Source organism: Xyrauchen texanus, chromosome 42, assembly GCF_025860055.1.
Source record: "Xyrauchen texanus isolate HMW12.3.18 chromosome 42, RBS_HiC_50CHRs, whole genome shotgun sequence".
NCBI classification, from domain to species: domain Eukaryota; kingdom Metazoa; phylum Chordata; class Actinopteri; order Cypriniformes; family Catostomidae; genus Xyrauchen; species Xyrauchen texanus.
The window spans coordinates 27,819,572-27,840,569 of record NC_068317.1 but is presented as its reverse complement, the minus strand read 5'-3'; the positions used below and the strand labels follow the sequence as shown (position 1 = coordinate 27,840,569).

Here is a 20,998-nt window from a genome sequence, read left to right as displayed (position 1 = left end):
AAGGGACTGACAGGGGTAAAGCTTTGACAGTGGTCCGCCGCGGCGGACTGAGCCGCCGCTTGTTCAACACAGTTAGGAAGACTTCGGCTGCTCGGGTTTCAGCGCTACCTTAGATCGAGGCCCGCAGGGGAGGCGGTCCGCGGCGGCTGTCTGAGCGCGATCGAGGGCGGCCGCCCTGTCGACGCTGAGAAGTCTGGAGATTGTTGAACTGGGCGCTGTGAAGAGGCTCGTGCAGGAGGCTGATCACGTGAACGGCCTGCAGAGGAGCTTAGCGCGACGCCGCAGGAAGAGGTTCATGGCTTGGGTGGCTTTCTGGACTTCTGAGAAGCGGTCAACAATGCCACTCACCGCGGAGCCGAAGAGACCGGGTTGGAGAGAGCGGTGCGTTGAGGAACGTGGAGCGCTCTGCTTCTCCCATGTCGGCTAGTGTTAGCCATAAGTGTCTCTCGGTCACAGTCAGCGAGGCCATGCACTTCCCTAGAGCTTGGGCTGCAGCTTTGGTAGCGCGAAGGGCGCAGGTCTGTCGCGCCAGAGATCAGTAACAGCCTCTGGGTGCCTGCCTTTCTCATCCCACTCCCGAAGAAGGTCTGCTTGTAGGATCTGTAAACGGCCATTGAGTGCAGAGCAGATGCGGCTTGGCCGGCGGCGGAATAGGCGCCGCCAACATAGGCGGAAGTCGCTCTGCAGGCCTTAGACGGAGCACAGGCTTGGAACGCCATCTCGCGGAGGGCGGACAAAGGTGTGCTGCTACCGAAGTCCTCGACCGGGGATGGAGGAGTAGCTCTCTCAGTGGCGCCGCCCACCAACGCCAGAGAGGTGGAGACGCGTGAATGGGTCCTGGCTGAAAACGGAGCGCTCCACCGACTTTGCAAGCTCCGTATGTAATTCCGGCAGGAAGGGAGCGCCCGGCCGCTGGTGTAGAGCGGCGATGGCTTTGAAGAAAGCAGCCATCGAGTCTGTTGGGTGCCTGCTCAGGGGCGGTGACCACTGAGCCCGAGGCGGTCGACGGCCTGTGTGAGGAGGCGTGTTAACTCCCTTCGACCCGGCGCTGGTCCTGCTGGATTCCTGGGCTGAGGAGGAGGCTTGGGAGCCTGTCCACTCCTCGCTGTCCGAAGCCATGATGGAACAGCAGCCCTTATCCTCCGCCGTCATCCGAGATGGCAGCAGTGCGGCCGCCGGGCGGCAACTGCGCCGTCCCGGGGCGGGAGGGTGAAAGCGATGCTCGAGGGAGAGGCTCCGGCGAGGCAGTCGCTTCAACCACAGTTTCCGCAGCCTTTGTGAGCGGGCGCTTCTTCCTGCGCTGCTGAGGGTAGGCGGCGCGGCGGTTTCTGCTTTGATCGCTTCGAAGTCGAGCCCGCGAGGGTCGACATCGGTAGCTCCTCGCAGAAATCGCGATCCGCCCTCAGTGAGGGCGAGCTCTGCGTGCCCCAGTCCCAGGCAGAGAGCGCAGATGATGTGGCGGTCTCCTGTGCTGAGAAGGGCGCGACATGAGGCGCAAGTGGAGCGAGGCATCTTGAAAAGACGCCAGTACTTTTTGTGAATAGTTCGTGAGAACTAGCTTGCTTAATAAAAGGATACGTCGCCGGATGGCGTAGCTCGCAGGATGGCTGAAGGTGGCTGAGACGGCCGGCTTCTTCTAGCGCTGTCCACGCTTGCTAGATGCCCCTCAAACGGCGACGCGGCTTCCAGGTCAGCGATGCGGAGAGCTTCGCTGAAGAGATGAAAATCAGGGTTCCAGCCTACTGAACTACGCTTATATGCACTCTAGTCACGCCCTTTTGGCGGGCTTTGATGCAGTGAGCGCCGGACGCTTCTCATTGGATGCGAAGTTCGCCCAAGCTCGTCTATAGGCTGCAGCAGTTGCCGCAGAGCAACCTATGAGCTCGCTAGCTAGCCCGCTCAAGGTCTGCAGCTGCCGCACGGCGTTGACAATGGATACAAAAATTAAGGATAATTTTTTGGCTTCAATATCTCAGAAAAGATGAATCTTTCCCGTAGCGTAAGCTAGCTTACGCAATACGAGAGAACCTCTCGTAAGAGAACTTAAAGCAGAAGTGTATAATTCCTGAGAAACTAGCACCACCAAATGGAATTTTAAAAATGTACATTGTTTTCAAAACAGATTTCTGAATACGCCCCCCTGTCTGACATTGGTCAAACAAAGAGATAGTCCTGCCCCAAATCACGGCATTGGTTGAGTAATGTTGTTGTGGCAGGTCTAGTCAGGTCGCTCTAAACAAACAGAAGTTTTCAAAGTGCCACAGAAAGACAGTTTTCACGAGAAAATGTACCTGTAAATGGCTAACTAATTGTTGTATCTTCATATTTAGTTTGGAGAGGAGAAAGTATTTTAAAAATAGTTTTAATGTGGTGGTGTAGTGGTCTAAGCACCATAACTGGTAATCTGGTAATCAGAAGGATGCTGGTTCGAGCCCCACAGCCACCACCATTGTGTCCTTGAGCAAGGCACTTAACTCCAGGTTGCACTGGGGAGATTGTCCCTGTAATAAGTGCTCTGTAAGTCGCTTTGGATAAAAGCGTCTGCCAAATGCATAAATGTAAATGTAATATTTCTTAATTTTATAACGCCAGCAAGAAATACAATACTTTTATATCGCAAATAAATTATATGAAAAATATGCGATCACCCAGCCTAATTCAAACCACAGCAAAGCTAGTTTCCATTCCACAAACCATAAAAAGAAATGAAAGAGAGAACTTTAAAATAATGTGTAAACAAACCCCATCTGCACAGTGTTTGGCTGAGTTTGAATGCCCCAGCGTTCATTGCACCATGTGTGAGAAACAGATTGAAGTGCCGTCGGGCTGTGGGAATCTGTGATGGCTGTGAGCTGCCTCTGACTGGAGCACCAACTCTAATTAGATCATCAGAATAGGCAATTATACCCTCTCTGGGCTCTTTCTCAATTGCTTGAATATTAGTTTGGGTCAAGACACAAATAGTGGACAAAACACTGGTGGCAATGCAACAAGAGAGAATGTAAAGAAGCCCAGAGAAAGCAGAACCAATAAAAACAAAGCTTTGTCTGGAAGCCACCATACGGGTGACAAACAGATTGTTTGCCCCTATAAAAATCTCTCTGAACAGTCAGCTCTGCAGTGATTAATGGAAAAGAAAAACTACTATACTTTTCCGTTTCTCAACCCAAAAGGCTGCTATAAACAGTGGGCGGTAAATTAAACTGCCTTATAAAATACATAGTTTTGGCCAAAATCTAAGGGGCTGTTCGCACAGGGAACGTTCTTGCATTCTGTCTACTGACATACATTTTTAATTGTAATTTTATTGTGTCTCACATAAGCACCACATTGTTTAAGATGCTGTGCCAAGTCAATAGAATAATTCACCTAAAAATGTAAATCCAGTCATAATTTAATCATTCTCATGACATTGTATGCCATCCATTGCTTTACAAATACCTCCAATATCTTCTTACTGACAATGCCGGATTCCATTAAACATCAAACACAGGCAACATGTATTCCAGTTTGTCTGAAGATATAGGTCAATAGTATCTCTATAGCCATAGCCAGAGGGAAAGTGTTGGGCCAAGAACATCAACTACACATATTTAAGTTCTCTAACATGTCCACTCTTGCTATGGAAAACTTGGATTAACCTAACCATTTTTATCTTCAAAAACCTATCATCCAATCGCTTCAAAAGCACTGTGCACTGACCAAACACTACAAATCTCTGAGAAGTTCAACAGCTTAATGGAGACATGATAGACATAACCAGCCACCTTTAAAATCATATAACTAGAGGGGACAAAAGTCCTCTTGTTTTCAATGAAAATGCTGGGTGCTCAATTAATTACTTCTGACTTTTTTAAGAGAGGTGACTTATTGACCAGACGTGCATATAATACAGTAACACAGAGTGTAAAAATGTTAATAACATCTGAACAATAGACTTATACATTCACAAAGAGCTAAAAGACTAGCGAGACGACAAGGCACAATTGTCACGAACATCTGTCTAGCGCATGTTTACATAGAAACATAATTGAGAAACAGGGCAGACGGACACAAAACTGTGCTCAGTGACTGCATTTACATGCACTTAAGAAAACAGTTTATTCTAGGGTTTTAGCAGAAAGCATCAGAAACATCATGTAAACAAGAACACTGATTTCCTCACGCCATTTGAGGGATTAAGAGAAAGCAGTTAAACGCCTAGGTTTCTCTCAGAGAACGAGGCTTATTGTGCCTATGTAAACACAAAAAATGGCGTTCTGATAGGTGTTTGAAGAGTGTGGGTGCGTGGAACAGACCAGAAAAACAAACGTCAGGATGGTGCCCAACAATACCCTCTATCCAATTATAATACCCAGCTATACCCATTTATACACACAAATGTAAAATATTGACTGTCCCTAACGTCCGCTTATATGCAATCATACACTGGGGGAATCCCAGAGATTTATGTAGGAGGGAAACCACGACTGCATCGCAATTCAGCTGCAGGTCATGATAGTAAGTTAAGGAAACAAACAAAGAAATAAAACGAATCAACAGAGAGTAAAATAGTGAAGTCTTTCTCGGATGCCATGCGTGTTTACACAAGCGTCGCGGGAAAGTTACGTTGCTGTGGAGAAAGCTGCTTACTGATGGAGCCACGTGCATATGGGAATAAATGTCCACCGCATAAACTGTGCATGTAAACGGGAACGCTGTATTCTCGCAATAAACCGCTTTCTCGCAATAAGCTTCATTCTGGTGTCCATGTAGTCACTGTAAATGAACACAGAAATCCTTTGTCACACAGTCACCTTCACTTCAAAGACAGTAGATTATAAAATTGTGCATAGGTTAAATTAGCTAAATAAATACTTTTAAATGGGAGTAAATAAACTTCACATATCTTTTGTTGTTGACATCAAAGACTATGCTCTACCAACAATTTAAAATTTGGCCCTAAGTCACTTGGTAGAACTATCCAAAATAGGCAGATGCCGACACTGACCGGTTGCATGACATGCCCTCATCCTCAAAAGCCAAGAACAAAACTATGAAGTCATTTGCAAAGAGTATAAACATGTTTTGTGCCAGCCACAAAATGTTTTGTGTGGTGAATTATTGGCTGCTGAGAGTATGACATAATCGAAATTCAAAAGACATTTAGAAACCAAAACTCAAAACTCAATGCAGTTCATGGTAATATTAATACACATTTTTGCTCTGTGTTGGGTCTCCATTTGATGTCCAATGTAAAATCTAGGCCCTTAATGGGATAGTTTCCAAATAATGAAATTTCTCATAATTTACTCAATCCCAGACTTTCCTCTGCAGAATACAAATAAACAATTTTTATAAGAATACCTCAGATCTGTAGGTCCATACAATGCAAGTGAATGGTGACCAGAACTCAGAAGGTTCAAAAAGGAGATTAAGGCAGCATAAAAGTAATCCATAACCCAGTGGTTAAATTAATTTATTCAGAAGTGATGTGAAAGGTGAGGGTGAGAAACATACATTTTTAAGTCCTTTTTTTTATACTATAAATCTCCACTTTCACTTTCACATTCTTATTTTGTTTTTGGTGATTCACATTTTTGTGCATATCGCCACCCGCTGGGCCGGGAGGAGAATTTAACTGAAGTAAAAATGACTAAAATATTGATCTGTTTCTCACCCACACCTACCATATCGCTTCAAAAGACATCTATTAAACCACTGGAGACGAATGGATTACTTTTATTCAGCCTTTATGTGCATTTTGGAGCTTCAACATTTTGGTACCCATTCACTTGATTTGTGTGACCCTACCGAGCTGAGATATTCTTCTAAAAACTTTATTTGTGTTCATCAGAAGAAAGAAAGTCATACATGTCTGAGATTGGATGAGGGTGAGTAAATGATATGAGAATTTTCATTTTTGGGTGAATTATTCCTTTAAGCAAAACCAGTCAAGGACCACGTCACACATCCCTTTGAATTTTGCTGCCTTTTTCTCTGGAAACAATACTATTTTAATTGAGGGGATGGTACTGCATTTAACAAAGGGATTGTGTATACAATTGGCTAGGGAGGATTTGGTGTTTTGGTGTTTTGAGCATGCCCGTGACCTCCCAAGAGATTGTGAGAAGGAATGGAGTGATGGTGATAATTACGTCAAATTAAACAGCTGCCACCAACAGCCCTATCAGAGATGTATTTTGCCTGAGAAATGTCAATAAAAATATTGTATTTGCAGAAAATGACAAGGCTGAAATCAGGCAGATTCATCTTTGTGAAGGACACATGAATCAAGCCACATTCAAGGTTATCCTGTAAGAAAACCTGCTTCCCTCTGCTCTGAAAATGTTCCATGCCACACAGCCAGGTTAATCAAGGTGTAGATGGAGAACCACTTATCTAATCAGCCAATGATGTGGCAGCAGTGCAGTGCATAAAATCATGCAGATACGGGTCAGGAGCTTCAGTTAATGTTCACATCAACCATCAGAATGGGGAAATAATGTGATCTCTGTGATTTGGACCTTGGCATGATTGTTGGTGCAAGACGGGCTGTTTGAGTATTTCTGAAACTGCTGATCTCCTGGGATTTTTTCACAAAACAGTATCTCGAATTTACTTCGAATGGTACCAAAAACTAAAAAAAAAAAACATCTAGTGAGCGGCAGTTCTGTGGACAGAAATGCTTTGTTGATGAGAGAGGTCAACAGAGAATGGCCAGACAGGTTTGAACTGACAAAGTCTACAGTAACTCAGATAACCACTCTGTACAATTGTGGTGAGAAGAATATCATCTCAAAATGCTATTATGATATGCAGGTTGGCCCTGTTTTGGTGGTACAAGGGGGAACTACACAATATTAACCAGGTGGTTTCAATGTTGTAGCTCATCAGTGTATATAAATATGTGTATACACACACACACACACACACACACACACACACACACACACACACACACACACACACACACACACAGTTGTGTTTCCATGTTTTATGGGGACTTTCCATAGACATAATGGTTTTTATACTGTACAAACTTTATATTCTATCCCCTAAACCTAACCCTACCCCTAAACCTAACCATCACAGAAAACTTTCTGCATTTTTACATTTTCAAAAAACATAATTTAGTATGATTTATAAGCTGTTTTCCTCATGGGGACCGACAAAATGTCCCCACAAGGTCAAAAATTTCTGGTTTTACTATCCTTATGGGGACATTTGGTACCCACAAAGTGATAAATACACGCACACACACACACACACACACACACACACACACACACACACACACACACACACACACACGGTTTGAAAACGTACTCATTATTTATTTTATATATATATATATATATATATTTTTTACATTTTAGAATAATATTAAAGTCATCAAAACTGTGGAATAACACAAATGGAACTATGGGAATTATGTTGTGACTAAACAAAATCCCCCCCGTATCATCCTGGGATGCTTTTTAAACAGTATCGAAGGAGTTCCCATCTATGTTGGGCACTTAGTGGCTGCTTTTCTTTATTATTTGGTCCAAGTCAAAAAATTTCAAAAACTTTTTTTTTTTTTTATTAAACTTTAGTTTATACAATTATATTATAGTACAATTACATTTTTGTCTACAAAACAAATTTCAAACATTTAAGCATACGCCAGATCAAAAGATTTCAGAAGCTTTCAGATCAAAAGATTTTTAAGATCATGATAAACAATTCACCCTGCGATGGACTGGCGACCTGTCCAGGGTGTCCCCTGCCTTTCGCCCAATGTTAGCTGGGATAGGCTCCAGCCCCCCGCGACCCTGTACACAGGATAAGCGGTTGACGATGGATGGATGGATGGATGGATAAACAATTCAGTCAAATGTTTCAAGCCTTTTGCCCAGATAGACAATGAAAAAAATCTTCATCAAGGGAGAACGTTTTTTAATTTGCTCAGATGTACAATGATGTATACTATCTGATGTCTGAACAACTCATGACCTTTAACCTTAATGGACCCATAAAGCAAAACTCCCCAAGCCCTATCAAAACACACACACACATGCACACAAAGACAAACAATCATTCACATCTGTAGCATTACCCAGCCAAACCATCAAAGTCAGACAAACCCAGACATTCTAATACACGAAAAGAGATAGTGTGAAGGCCAGGAAAGGCATCTGCTGCTGGATGTTTATGTCTGTGTGAGTGTGTTTGTGTGTGTGTGCGTGCGTGCGTGAGTGTGTGTGTGTGTGTGTGTGTGTGTGTGTGTGTGCACGCGTATGTTCTGCGCTCACTGTCTGGATCAAAATCATTAATGACCTGTTACTGCTTCTTCTTTGTATAGTCTCTGGTTAATGTCAACATGGAAAGTGTTTAGCTCATGTTTTGTGTTGTGTGTGGGGGTGTGTGTGTCACCCAAACTCAAATACGACACAAACACCCCTACACACAGAGATAGAATACACGTTCACAATAATCAGTAGACTTACCCTTACAAAAGAAGTACTGGTCCATGTTACCATGATGGAACAGATGGTAACTTTTCTATGGTACTTTTTTATATAAAACGTAGAACCAAACAAAAAAATAAAATAGGAATAACATACTACATATATACAGTATATATCCTGTATATAAAAACTTGGTATTACAATGGTACATGTCCAATAGCCCATGGTATTGACACAGTATTCTGTATATCCGAAAAACATCTAACAATAGTAATACCATGGTTTTACTATACTACCACAATGGTCATCGCATAGTACTCTTTGACGCACATGTGTACTATGAACATATGAATATGGTAATCATTATGTACTATGATATATATATCAAAGTTCCATTGTATTACCACCTTGTACAATCATTGTTCCATGGTACCACCACCATACATTTCTGTAAGGGTTCTCATATGCTAATGTCCAACTGCACTCCATTCACTTGTTTTAATAAATAAAAACCTGCTGTTTATTTCTTACTGACACCCAGCAATGAAACACTGCTGCCATGCTTTTGTTCTCTCCAACAAACACAACCTCAGGAAAATGCGACCGGATCTGTGTACAACAGATGTGGATCTGCTGGCCTTAAACCGAACGGTACACATCTGGTTTCTGATCTCAACTGAATTCTAGCAGAAATAAAACAGCAAAGACACGTTGTATGCAAACAGATTTATTCACTGAGTTCAATCCCCTGCTCGCATTTCATGTCGAGATGACAACATTTTCTGTTTAAATACACCAGATGAGTATCTTACCTCTGTGACGTCTTCTTATATTTTCGTCTGAAAAACAACAAAATATAGAAGTTTCAGTTTGTTTACAACCAAACAAACAACTGCTTACAACACAACGACCAAAAAGTTGTTATGTACTGAAAATCGTCCATTCTGCTATAGCTCTCAAATCTAATCTGCGCTTGCCGATATTCAAACATGTTACGTAAAGACATGCTGTGAAAGGTTTTACGTCAGTGAACGACTTTACATGCACACAAATATGCTGATAACAATTTTAAAAATCTGCTTATTTAAAAAAAATCTGACAAACACAAGAAAACATGTTTACATCAGACATAAAACGCTATGGCTAAGGGTAATATTTTCAGTGAATTGTACGAACGACTTCTATGATACTTTAATGGTTCTTTTCTTGTTCTTGTTGGAGCTTGCTAGTTTCTTTCTTGGTTTCCTCATAAAGACAAGAGCACTATAGCAGACATTCTGCAAAATGTCTAGTGCGTTGCATGGTCAAAAATAATTTCGTATGCATTTGAAACGTGGGTGAATAAACGATGACAGAATTGTCATTTTTGGGTGAAATGTCTTTAAAGAAATGTTTTTCTGCAAAAGAAAAAATAACTCTTTCATGAGAGACATCTGGACATTTGATCATTACAATACAGTAACTGCATTAGAGCTCGCTCTGTTTGGCACGTAGAAAGGAAGTGTCACTTTATTTAAAGTAGCGTTTAGTAAAATAGTTTAACTGCGGCTGTTCTTAAGTCATATGAAGACAGACCGTCCGATTGGTCACCTTTGATATTAATAACATCACTTTCAGCAGAGCCTGGAGGACGTGGCCAAACACACAAAGCTGCTATTTATATAAAGGGCAGAACAAGCAGTGATTTGATTTATAGCAGACACGAGTTTGATTAGAACATTTCAGTCTTGATTGTGACACGGCGGACGGGTTAGTATGTCTTCTCCACATAACCCTCAGTATTCAGTCATGCAATGAAGTTGCAAACGTAAGTTCAGGAGGAGCTTTTTCATCTATGCCTGCCAATCATATAAGCGGCTGCATCCCACACTGGTGACGATACTTCCGGCATCCATCCACCTCGCCATCTTTATATTTCATAACGCCTAAGCCAATTGCAGTATTTCTAAATTGTCTTTCTATTTCTTGATTCAGTCAGATAGTCCAGGGAGGGATCCCAGAGCTCAAGCCCAGTCGTCCGTTATGGACAGCATGCCAAATACGTTTACCTTAAAGGAATAGTTCACTCAAAAATGAAAATTCTCTCATCTTTTACTGACCCTCAGGCCATCACAGATGTGTATGCCTTTCTTTCTTCTGCAGAACTCAGAGAATTTTAGAAGAATATATGAGCTATGTAGGTCCATAAAGTTCACATGGATGGTGACCTGAACATTGAAGCTCAAAAAGGACATAAAGGCAGCATAATAGTAATCCATATGACTCCAGTGATTTAATCCATGTCTTCTAAAGTGATATAATAGATGTGGGTGAGTAACAGATACATATTTAAGTCTTTTATTTCTATTAACATCCACTTTCACATCCACATTCTTCTTCTTTTATATTTTGCTGATTCACATTCTTCGTGTATATCGCCGCCTACTAGTCTGGGCTGGTAAAAGGTGGAGATTATTAGTAAAAAAGGACTTAAATATTGATCTGTTTCTCACCCACACCTATCTTTATGAAGACATGGATTTAACCACTGGCATCATATGGATTAATGATATGCTGCCTTTATGTGCTTTTTGGAGCTTTGAAGTTCTGGCCACCATTCACTTGCATTGTGTGGACCTACAGAGCTGAGATATATCTTAATTTGTGTTTTGCAGAAGAAAGAAATTCATACACATCTAGAGAGGCATGAGGGTGAGTAAATGGTGAGGAATTTTAATTTTTGTGTGAACTATCTCTTTCTTATTTCTTCCACTTGCTTGTTTTTACTTGTATGAAATAGTACATTTACATTTTGCTTTTATCCAAAGCGACTTACAGAGCCCTTATTACAGGGACAATCCCCCCAGAGCAACCTGGAGTTAAGTGTCTTGCTCAAGGATACAATGGTGGTGGCTGTGGGGATCGAACCAGCGACCTTCTGATTACCAGATTGCCAGTTATGTGCTTAGACCACTACACCACCACCACTCTACTAAATAGTAACAAGAGACGAAAAGGACATTGATATGTCACTACATGTTTCCTTGTGAAGTGTGGAGGACACTATAATGGCAAACATATGTAATGTTTTGCTAATTCTGACAGATTTCATAAAAAGATTGCTTTGGTTTATTATTTTCAAAGAACAACAACTTAAATTTTGGTCTGTTCCTCACACAAAGCTATTGCATTATAGACTATTTTATGGTAGTTTTATGGTGCTTTTTTGTCATTTTTGGAGCTTAACATCCCCTGGTAACTATTTGCTTTCACAGCAATAACATGTGTTCCACAGAAAAAATAGGTAATACAGAACTTACATTTTTGGGTGAACTGTGCCTTTCAACAAATGTGAGCGATTGCCTTACATAGTGTGAAAATGTACAGCTACCCTTAACCTCTGCCCCAAACTTCCTGTCTGTCAACATTATCTTATATTCTTCATCATCACTTGCCCTTTGTTCCAAACTGAATTACTTCCCACATCTCTTTCTCACTCTCTTTCTCTCTCTCTCTGCACATCTTAGCTCAGTTTTAGCTCTTAGTGTGTCTCCATTTATTACATCCTTAAACTTTTATAGGTGTGTGTTTTCTCTGTGACCAATGGTGTCGACACCGATCTCATTTCTGCTGCCAGGGTCACAATCAAATTCCTAATAAACTCAATAAAACAGGCTTAAAAGAGAAATAAAGCTGGAGACAACACAAATTAGCTTTCCTTTGGTTGAATTCCACTCTGCACTTGGCGTTATGACAACATTGATGGCCCTTAAGATTGTTTCAGGACAAATAGCAGTCTGATTTATCCCATCTGGGCTCAGGGACCCCAGGCTGACAGCTATCCCATCATCAGGGAAAACACAGTTGTCATAAATCAAAGATGAGAACTGGATATTTTTCTGCTTATGATCGGGTTTAGCATTCTCAGGGTTAATGTGGAATGACATAGCAAGGATCAGATCAATCCCTTCAATAACAAACCAAAAAAATCCAGATGTGAGAACAAACATGGTCATTATTTCCCGAAAGCTTTAGAATAAGCAATTATTCATGTTCATTGGCAAGTACGAACTAAATTGCAAAACATACAAATGTTTCATGCTTCCATAGCACTTGTAAAGTCGTGAGACAGTGAACAGAAGTGTCTTTCCTCTCGGCTGTTTGCTTTTTTCCGCTACACTACGCTTTTTTTTTAACCTTAAGGAACTATTTCTTCATGATCTGAAACTTAGAAAATACTTTTGCTGGTGTAAAGTTGATTCAGTCATAATAAATAACATTTTTATATTTTTATTGGGAGGCTGTGGCTCAGTTGGTAGAGCGGATGGTCCACTAATCGCAGGGTTGGCGGTTCGATTTCCAGCCCACATGACTCCACATGCCGAAGTGTCCTTGTGCAAGACTCTGAACCCCAATTGCTCCCTATGGCAGGCTAGTGCCTTGCATGGCAGCTCTGCCATCATTGGTGTGTGAATGGGTGAATGTGACGCAGTGTAAAGCCCTTTGAATACCGCTAAGATTAAAAAGGCGCTATATAAGTGCAGACCATATTAGGCAAGAAATTAACCAATTATAAAGTGTTAAACCTCAGTGTTAAACTAAAGATAATAGCATGAAGTTATTAGTCTATTCTTGCTATCTTGTTTCAGTCAATTTATTTACGTGATCTAGTTTGAGCGAAACATTGAAACATAACAATTCCCCCAAGTCATTTCTCAAATGTGTAAACTTTGTCTTAAAATGCTTGTTTCATTTGCAGCCTGGTTTAAAATGAATACACTTCCAATGGTGCTAAACTGAAAACACTTCTAATGTAAGAAGAGGTTTCATTTGTGTCTGGGAACTGAACCACACACGAAGAGGATGCTTGTATTGAAAGTGACCTTTTAACCCTTACTTGAATCTCTCTTTTTTTTGCCTGCGTCAGATTACAACAGCAACTACTGAAAATCGCCCTCAACTAACACATGAAAAGTCCAGTAAAAAGTAACCGTTTATTTTACAATAGCAATTTCTATTATTAAATTGTATTATTAACTTTGTGTATTGTGCATTGTGTAGACTTTATTCAATTCATTAATTCTTTGAAATGCATAATTCTTAAAATCACAATAATATTTGAGTATATCTCTACACTGGCTTCCAGTGAAATTCAAGGTCGATTTAAAATTCTGATTCATGTCTACAAGGCACTATCTGGTCTCACGCCCCAATATATCAGTGACCTTCTACACCCCTGCTCCCCCACCAGAGCACTCAGGACTTCTAATCAACTTTTATTAAGGGTTCCTCATTGTCGCTATAGATCTAAGGGTGACCGTGTCTTTTCTGTGATAGGTCCTAATCTCTGGAACAGTCTCCATTTCCATGTGAGGTCAGCTTCATCATTTTTATCCTGTAGCTTTTGAATAGACCATTGAATAGTTTGAAATGGATAAATACATGATGTTTTATTTTAAATTTATTTTATTATGTTTTATATTTAACATGTTTTTACATCTCTCTGTAATTTTGTTTTATTTTTTAGTCTTTTATACCACTTTATAACACTTTCAGTTCACTTTTTCCTCTGAAATTCTATAGCAAATCCATAAACATGTTGCTCACTCATGCACACAAACACAAGACACAAAGTATTAAACTCTACTCACAGTCCTCGCAGTCTCAGCCAGATCTTCTCAATCTGCTCTGGTTGCAGATACTTCAAAGAGTTGTTCTCGAAATCCTCGATCTCTTTGGTGGGAGATTCCATGTCGAAAAAGTCAACCAGGCAAAACGACATGAACGAGTTTGTGTCTGGCCAGCAGCAAGGACGCAGAAGCAGTTTTTCAGCAAGATCGCTACGGCAGCAGAACCAGAGTCTGTCACAGAGACAGCTGTAGCACGTCCCTCATCCTATCTCTCTCTCTCTCTATGTCTCTCTCTCTCTATCAGTGGTTGTGGGCTTGTGTCACCAGCTCTGGTCAGGTGTACTGAGAGAAGCACATATGGCAGAGCTGCAGGGGTCCGCTCTCTCCCCCTCATGAATATAAGGCAGGGGGAGGTCGAGAAGGAGGAGGGGAGGGGATTAAACAACTGCTGTTATAATAGTCTTGGTTCAATGTAGACATGCACATAAATTAAGTATAAAACCAATGCAACAAGACGCACTGATTGGGATTAGAATAAAGAGATCAATTAAGAAGAAGAGAGAGAGAACAAGGAAAAAGAGAGAGAGGGATGAGAAGTTGAAAGAGGAGGACTTGGAGGATGAGAGTAGATGAGGATGTCTCTGGAGTATGAATGATAGTGTCTGAGAGAGAGAGAGAGAGAGAGAGAGAGAGAGAGAGAGAGAGAGAGAGAGAGAGAGAGAGAAAGGGAGAAAGACTTTGACTTCTATGTGTCAACCAGGTGCGGTTGCAGGATTTTTGTTTTTGTGCTGCTTGTTTCCAGAGCATGTGCACAGACTTTAGAGGTATTTTTGGACTTTCAATCTGGAATCTGATTCAATTTAATTAAATATTTATAGTAGGTCCACTGGTGAAACTGACAATAATGGTGAATAATGAGAACAAGTCTGCTTATAAAGCTCAATAGGATGGAACACGCTAAAGTGGCGTTTGAGCAATTAGAGGATCTCTTTGAATAAACTGTTGATTTTCCTCTCTCACTATTTGTGGCAGGGCGGATGGCGGAGCCGGGTCGTGATCATACACACCCGGTCCCGTATTAGGCTAATCAAGCCTCCGAGGTATAAAGGTCGACTGCAGGGTGTCATGCGGGAGAGAGAGATCGTTAGCGGACATGTCCGTCATGTGTGTGTTTGTGTCTTCTTTTAAGTTTACTATTAAAATATGATTTACATCGTCAAGCCAGTTCTCGCCTCCTCCTTTCCATTGAATACCTTTATACCTCTGAGGCTTGATTAGCCTAATACGTGTGTATGATCACGACCCGGCCCCGCCCTCTGCCCTGCCATACTATTATTCCTGTTAGGGTTTTAAATTTTGAGCATTTGTGATTGATATGCTGTGGAGATGGTTATTTTTGATGGATCATTAATAAATGTTTAATTAGGCATATACAGTTCTCACTTGAGATTAGATCAGGAAAATGCTTAGTTAGCAATTAGTCAATGCTCTATTACGATCTATATATTAAGTAATTATTTATTTAATAGTAAGTATTACTAAAACAACAACAAATACATTAATTACGTTTAAATGTAAATCTAATTAATTACATATAGAATTTCTTTATTTACTATGAATTCATACTTTGGTCATGATAAAAAAAACTTTGTCAAACTGCCTATAAATTAACTTATTAAACGATAATAAATAATTTGCTACATTGCATATAAACAAATAACACACTCATTGTTTGTAGCTTATTAATGTAGAAACAATAATTTATAAATGATCTATTGACTAAATGAACTAATGCTTTACAAATACTTTATACATAGAGTATGTATAAAGTGTTGGCCAGTTTTTTTTTTTTTGTTTCTATGCGATACACTGAAAAAAAAAAAAAAGCATTGTGCAATTGTCAAATACAGCACGGATGGATGTAGAAACAGCTTTCAGGAATGGCCATGTTTACCATAATTTTATGGACATTATACTCATGAAAACACATTTTGAAATATTTTAGAGCTGGGCATTACCACAAAAGCTTTTATTCGCTTTATGAATTTTATATAGCGAATAAAATCATCTTCCATGATTTCCGGTCCCCGAAATCACAGATGTGAAATTCCCTGATATTGACATGTTTTCCATGATTGACACTTTATACTTAACATATTACAATCCTTATTATTGTAACAATGGTTATTGCTTTAAAGAGTTGAATGCACTTAAACACACGATCAACAAAAAATGTCATGCGCTATCATGTAACAATATAATTCAAAATATACTCTTTAAATTCATTATAAACCCCCAAATATTGACTTTTAGAACATTTCATCAGTTATTCGTAATCTGACATTAAAATGTAATATCTTGCACTGAAACAACTTTCCTTTTGGCTGACGTCACATTGAGACCACTAAGACGATCAATCCCCAATGGATAAAATCAAGTCCCGCCCCATTTTTCTAGTTGAATATCTTGTTTCACTCTCAAAATACATCACATTACAGAAATAAAATGAGCTATAAACACCATTTAATGTTGACTTTAAAGAAATAAAGATGAATAAATAAGTTTTAAAATGAGTCTAAGCTCTACAGATGATTTTATGATTGAAATACTCAAGAATACAGTGAAACAACTTCATATTCTGTATAGACAGTATGTATCAAACTCATTCCATAAGGTGACATTTAGAGAAAAAAAAAATCCACTACATTAAATTATACCCAGATAGAACTGAGCTGTAAAAAAGAGAACAGTTATAATGACACTAGAGGTGGAAATAAAAATAATATCACCACAACAACAAACGTAAACACAATGGACTTGGAAACTTGGTGGAAATGGAAAATCCATGCAGTCAAATCAAGACGGCATCAATATCCGACTGCGCTTTAGGCTAACACACTACTAAATGGAGCCTTCTGATGATTGCTAATCAAGATCAGACCAATTAACATCCGCCACTCAACAGCACATGTGCATTGTTAGGATTCCCCTGTGATGCTGATATGGAGGATAATTAATAATTAAGGGTATTGAATTATTTCATCCAAGGTTATGTGTAGCCAAGTACGATTTTGCAGTGTGTTTAACTGACCAGAATGAATCAATAAGACAGAACAACTCTTGTAACAGTGAAGTGAAGGCCGTCTGGTGAGAATTAACTGGCGCTAAGAGACACGAGACAGGGGAACAGTGATGGTGGAGGAGCTGTTGAAAAGTGTGATGGAGAAGATGACCATTCAATTTAGTATGGGAGAAGGGAGAGAGAGATTTTCATGTATGCAGTATTTGATGATCACATGAAATCAACTGAAAACAGTCTAGAGCTGTGAGTAAATCCATTGACACTTTTACACTTGAGAAAAGTACTCCTATACAGTACATTTAACTATTGTCACTGAAACAAACCCAAAAGTCTACAACACAATGAGCACAGTTTTTTTCTTCAATGTTTGGCAGTATGGTAAAGCTTACAGTTATGCAAATACTAAAGACACATAAAATATGAAAAAAAAATATATATATATATATATATATATATATAAAGATACATATGTACTCAAATGTCTTTAAAGTAATACTAGGCTAAATACAACTTGAGCTCTATGGATCCAACACGATCACACGAGAAATCGACAAGTTGTTTCAGAACGTTTGTGGATCCTGAAATCAACCCCATTTTGCTAAAATAGCCTACCGACAAGCGGCATCCCACATCAGAAATATTTGCAAAAACTCAAGTATACACACATTTCTGACCAACTTCAAAGACACAGGTTCTGTTCCAACAGAAACAATGAAGAAATTGTGTTCATGTAATGAATGATGAATGCAATTCAGAGGCATTTTAACTCTAAAATTACATTTATACTCTGCTGACGGTTATGGGCTAAAGCACATAACTGGTAATCAGAAGGTTGCTGGTTCGATCCCCACAGCCACCACCATTGTGTCCTTGAGCAAGGCACTTAACTCCAGGTTGCTCCGGGGGGATTGTCCCTGTAATAAGTGCACCTTTGGTTAAAAGCGTCTGCCAAATGCATAAATGTAAATGTAAATGTAGGTTTAGCATTGAGGCTTGGGTAAGGTTGTAGATTTATAAAATATGTATTTCTGTTGACTGCATTACATTATTTAAAAATAAAAATAAAATTCACTTTTTGCGCCACTTTGTAGACATTTTGCATGGAAACTGGAGCTCACACATGCCGATACGTTCAACAACACTTCCAGCTTCGGCCACTGGGGGCAGTAGTTTTTGGTAAGCACAGACTGATTTCAGCTGAGGAACTTTCGAACTACTGATGCAGAATTCACAGAGTGATCAGTCTGAGATGCCAACACATCAAGGTACAAACAAATGCTGCTTTGGGCTCTATGGATCGTTCACATGCTGTTGATTAGCACAGATATTCATTTAGATTCGACACTTACGATGCGTCCTAACAGGGCATGAAACGTCAAACAGTTTAGATTTTTTTGTCCTGAATTGCAAAAACAATGTCTGTTTTCAAATCGGTTTCACAAACACTTCTTCCGTCTGCCATAGTCCCGCCTCAAAGCCATGCCATTGGTTGAGCAGTTCCATCTAATTGTTTGTGCTCACAAACTCAAAGCATCTAACATCTGTGCATTCAGGAACACCAAATGAAATTGACTCTTCGCTAAGCTCCGCCTTAAAAGCGCTTCTGACCAATCCTGTCTTAGCAACAGTTGCCCTGCCGCCATTACTCTATCACGCATTTGCTATTTCCCAATGAGAGTCTATGGGAGTAATGTGTGTTTGCAGGGGCGGAGCCAGGAGTTTTTCAAAGGGGTGGCCTGGCAGGGCAAGTGATCAGTCTGTGGTGGCACAGAAATGTTTGGGCAGCAATTTTATATCATTGGACAGTGGGGAGGTTGAGTGGATACAATGACACCCTGGACGGAGAAGTGCGGCGACCTTGTTGTGCGCACATGTTAAGTTTGTACATTTGTACAGAGATGATTTCACCTCTAAAGAACTAAACTGTGCCAAAAAATTACCAAAAAAATGATTAAAACAGCAATTGCGAAAAGGGTGGCCAATGGGGTCCATGGTGGCCACGCCCACACCTGGCCACCACCTAGATCCGCCACTGTGTGTTTCAGTACTTTTAAGTGGGATTTTATCACAATAATAAAAAAAATTTAAAACACATTGTTGCCGTGTCATTTGTAATAGTGACACAAGTTACCCAGAGTGGATACCGCAGTGTTTTTCTTTCTTTTTTTTTTTTAAATAATCTTTAAATAAATCTGGAGAAGAGCATGATATGTATTAAACTGTGTCAGCCCTCATTCCCAAAGGAACATATTACATCTGCAACAAGTGGTGGTGGCGGTGTGGCTAAAGTACAGGGCTGTTAATCAGAAGGTCGTTGGTTCGAACCCCACAGCCACCACCATTGTGTCCTTGAGCAAGGCACTTAACTCCAGGATGTTCCGGGGGGATTGTCCCTGTAATAATTGCACTGTAAGTCGCTTTGGATAAAAGCGTCTGCCAAATGCATAAATGTAAATGTAAATGCAACAACACCTACATTTGCTCCAAGTTAATAATATTTATGTATTGATTCAAGTCACAGCGTTAAGACATTATAGACAGCTCTGTTCACATACAGCTCCATTCACTTACGCTAATGTTATTAGATGTGTAATCGCTATTATGTGAAGTTTTTCTCTTTTCAAATGACTGTAATAATCGTTTGTCTTCATTCTGATTCACAGTTTCCCGTTTTTATTCACATGATTGTGTAATTTAACAATTTCTCTTACAAAAAAACTATATGCATATGCATTAAAATGTCACTCTTCATATCAGCCCACGTAAAAATGTCATCCATTCCGTTTATGAGAACATTTTGCCAAAAACGTAGTTCTTCACAGCAATCTACCATTCATTCATTCCAATGGGGAGCAACCATAACCAAGGAGGACGGAGCTTAGCGAAGGGTCAATTGCAAAATTTGAAATACTTCCCATGACTTCCATTGGTCGAAAAGATAGTCACGTCTCAAACTCACGGCATTGGTTAAACCAATGTTGTTGTGTTGGGCTGGTCAAGATGCTCAAATAGAAAGCTCCAGAAAGCCATAGTGTCTACACTTTTCTGGAAAAGCATCACACAAATGGCTTGCTTATTGTAGTCTAGCTGCATATTAAGTTAGGATAGGAGATAGTATTTACAAATGTGTGCACACCGAATCAAATAAATATGTGTGTTGTATGAAATGCCTGATAGAAAAACAACTGGTTTCAATTTAGAAAAGATGTTTTCCATACATCTCTGTTATCTGTTATGGTAATTATCTAAACAGATGTGTTGTGTAAAGCCTGTTGACTTGCTATTGTGAATAATGTCGAGAGGGAACTTAAGTACAGGTTCAATGTGACAAGTCTAAATGAGGTTCTTTAATTTAAAGCCATAATAATGCTGGCATGAAAAATGTAATGCTATACAGTATATTAATAATGGGTGATTCTAAAATGATTATACTCTGTGTTCAGTTGTAGACTGAACCAAACAAGCAATTACAAGGAAATTCTACCACTGCAACATACATCAGTGCACACTCATAGAACAACAGTCGAGATCAAAATACTTTCCTTGTTTTATAACCATAAAATGAAGAAATGAAGCAGATAACGGCAGATGTACCCATTAAAATTGAAAATCACACTGAGAAATGTGTGGCAATGTTCTAGACAGAGCAATGAACCGAGTTGTAACACTAAACTATATTAAAACAGTTCATCATAAAAGCTCAACTTGATTTTTTTTTCTTGTTCGAATATGTGGCTCAACAAAGACATTTACAGCGATATTTAAAGGGATAGTTCACATAAAAATGAAAATTATGTCATCATTTACTCAACTTCAAGTTGTCCCAAAACTGCATTTCTGTGAATGCAGTGAGGCTAATACTGTATTCTGCCTAA

At 39.9% G+C, this 20,998-nt stretch overlaps 1 protein-coding gene across 4 annotated transcripts in view; it reads right to left on the bottom strand.

The window, feature by feature from the left end:
• LOC127634836 (dual specificity calcium/calmodulin-dependent 3',5'-cyclic nucleotide phosphodiesterase 1A-like) overlaps positions 1 to 20,998 on the bottom strand; it is a 113,792-nt gene that overhangs the window by 62,157 nt on the left and 30,637 nt on the right. Inside the window, exons 1-2 of one of the 4 annotated variants that reach the window (XM_052114536.1) lie at positions 14,063 to 14,314; positions 9,245 to 9,271 (exon numbers count right to left, since the gene is read on the bottom strand). The exons of the other annotated variants lie outside the window; for them this stretch is intronic. Coding sequence (XP_051970496.1) covers positions 9,245 to 9,271; positions 14,063 to 14,193 — 158 coding nt within the window. The 5' untranslated portion in view covers positions 14,194 to 14,314. Of the gene's footprint in view, positions 1 to 9,244; positions 9,272 to 14,062; positions 14,315 to 20,998 lie in introns of those variants that run through there. 4 annotated transcript variants of the gene reach the window in all.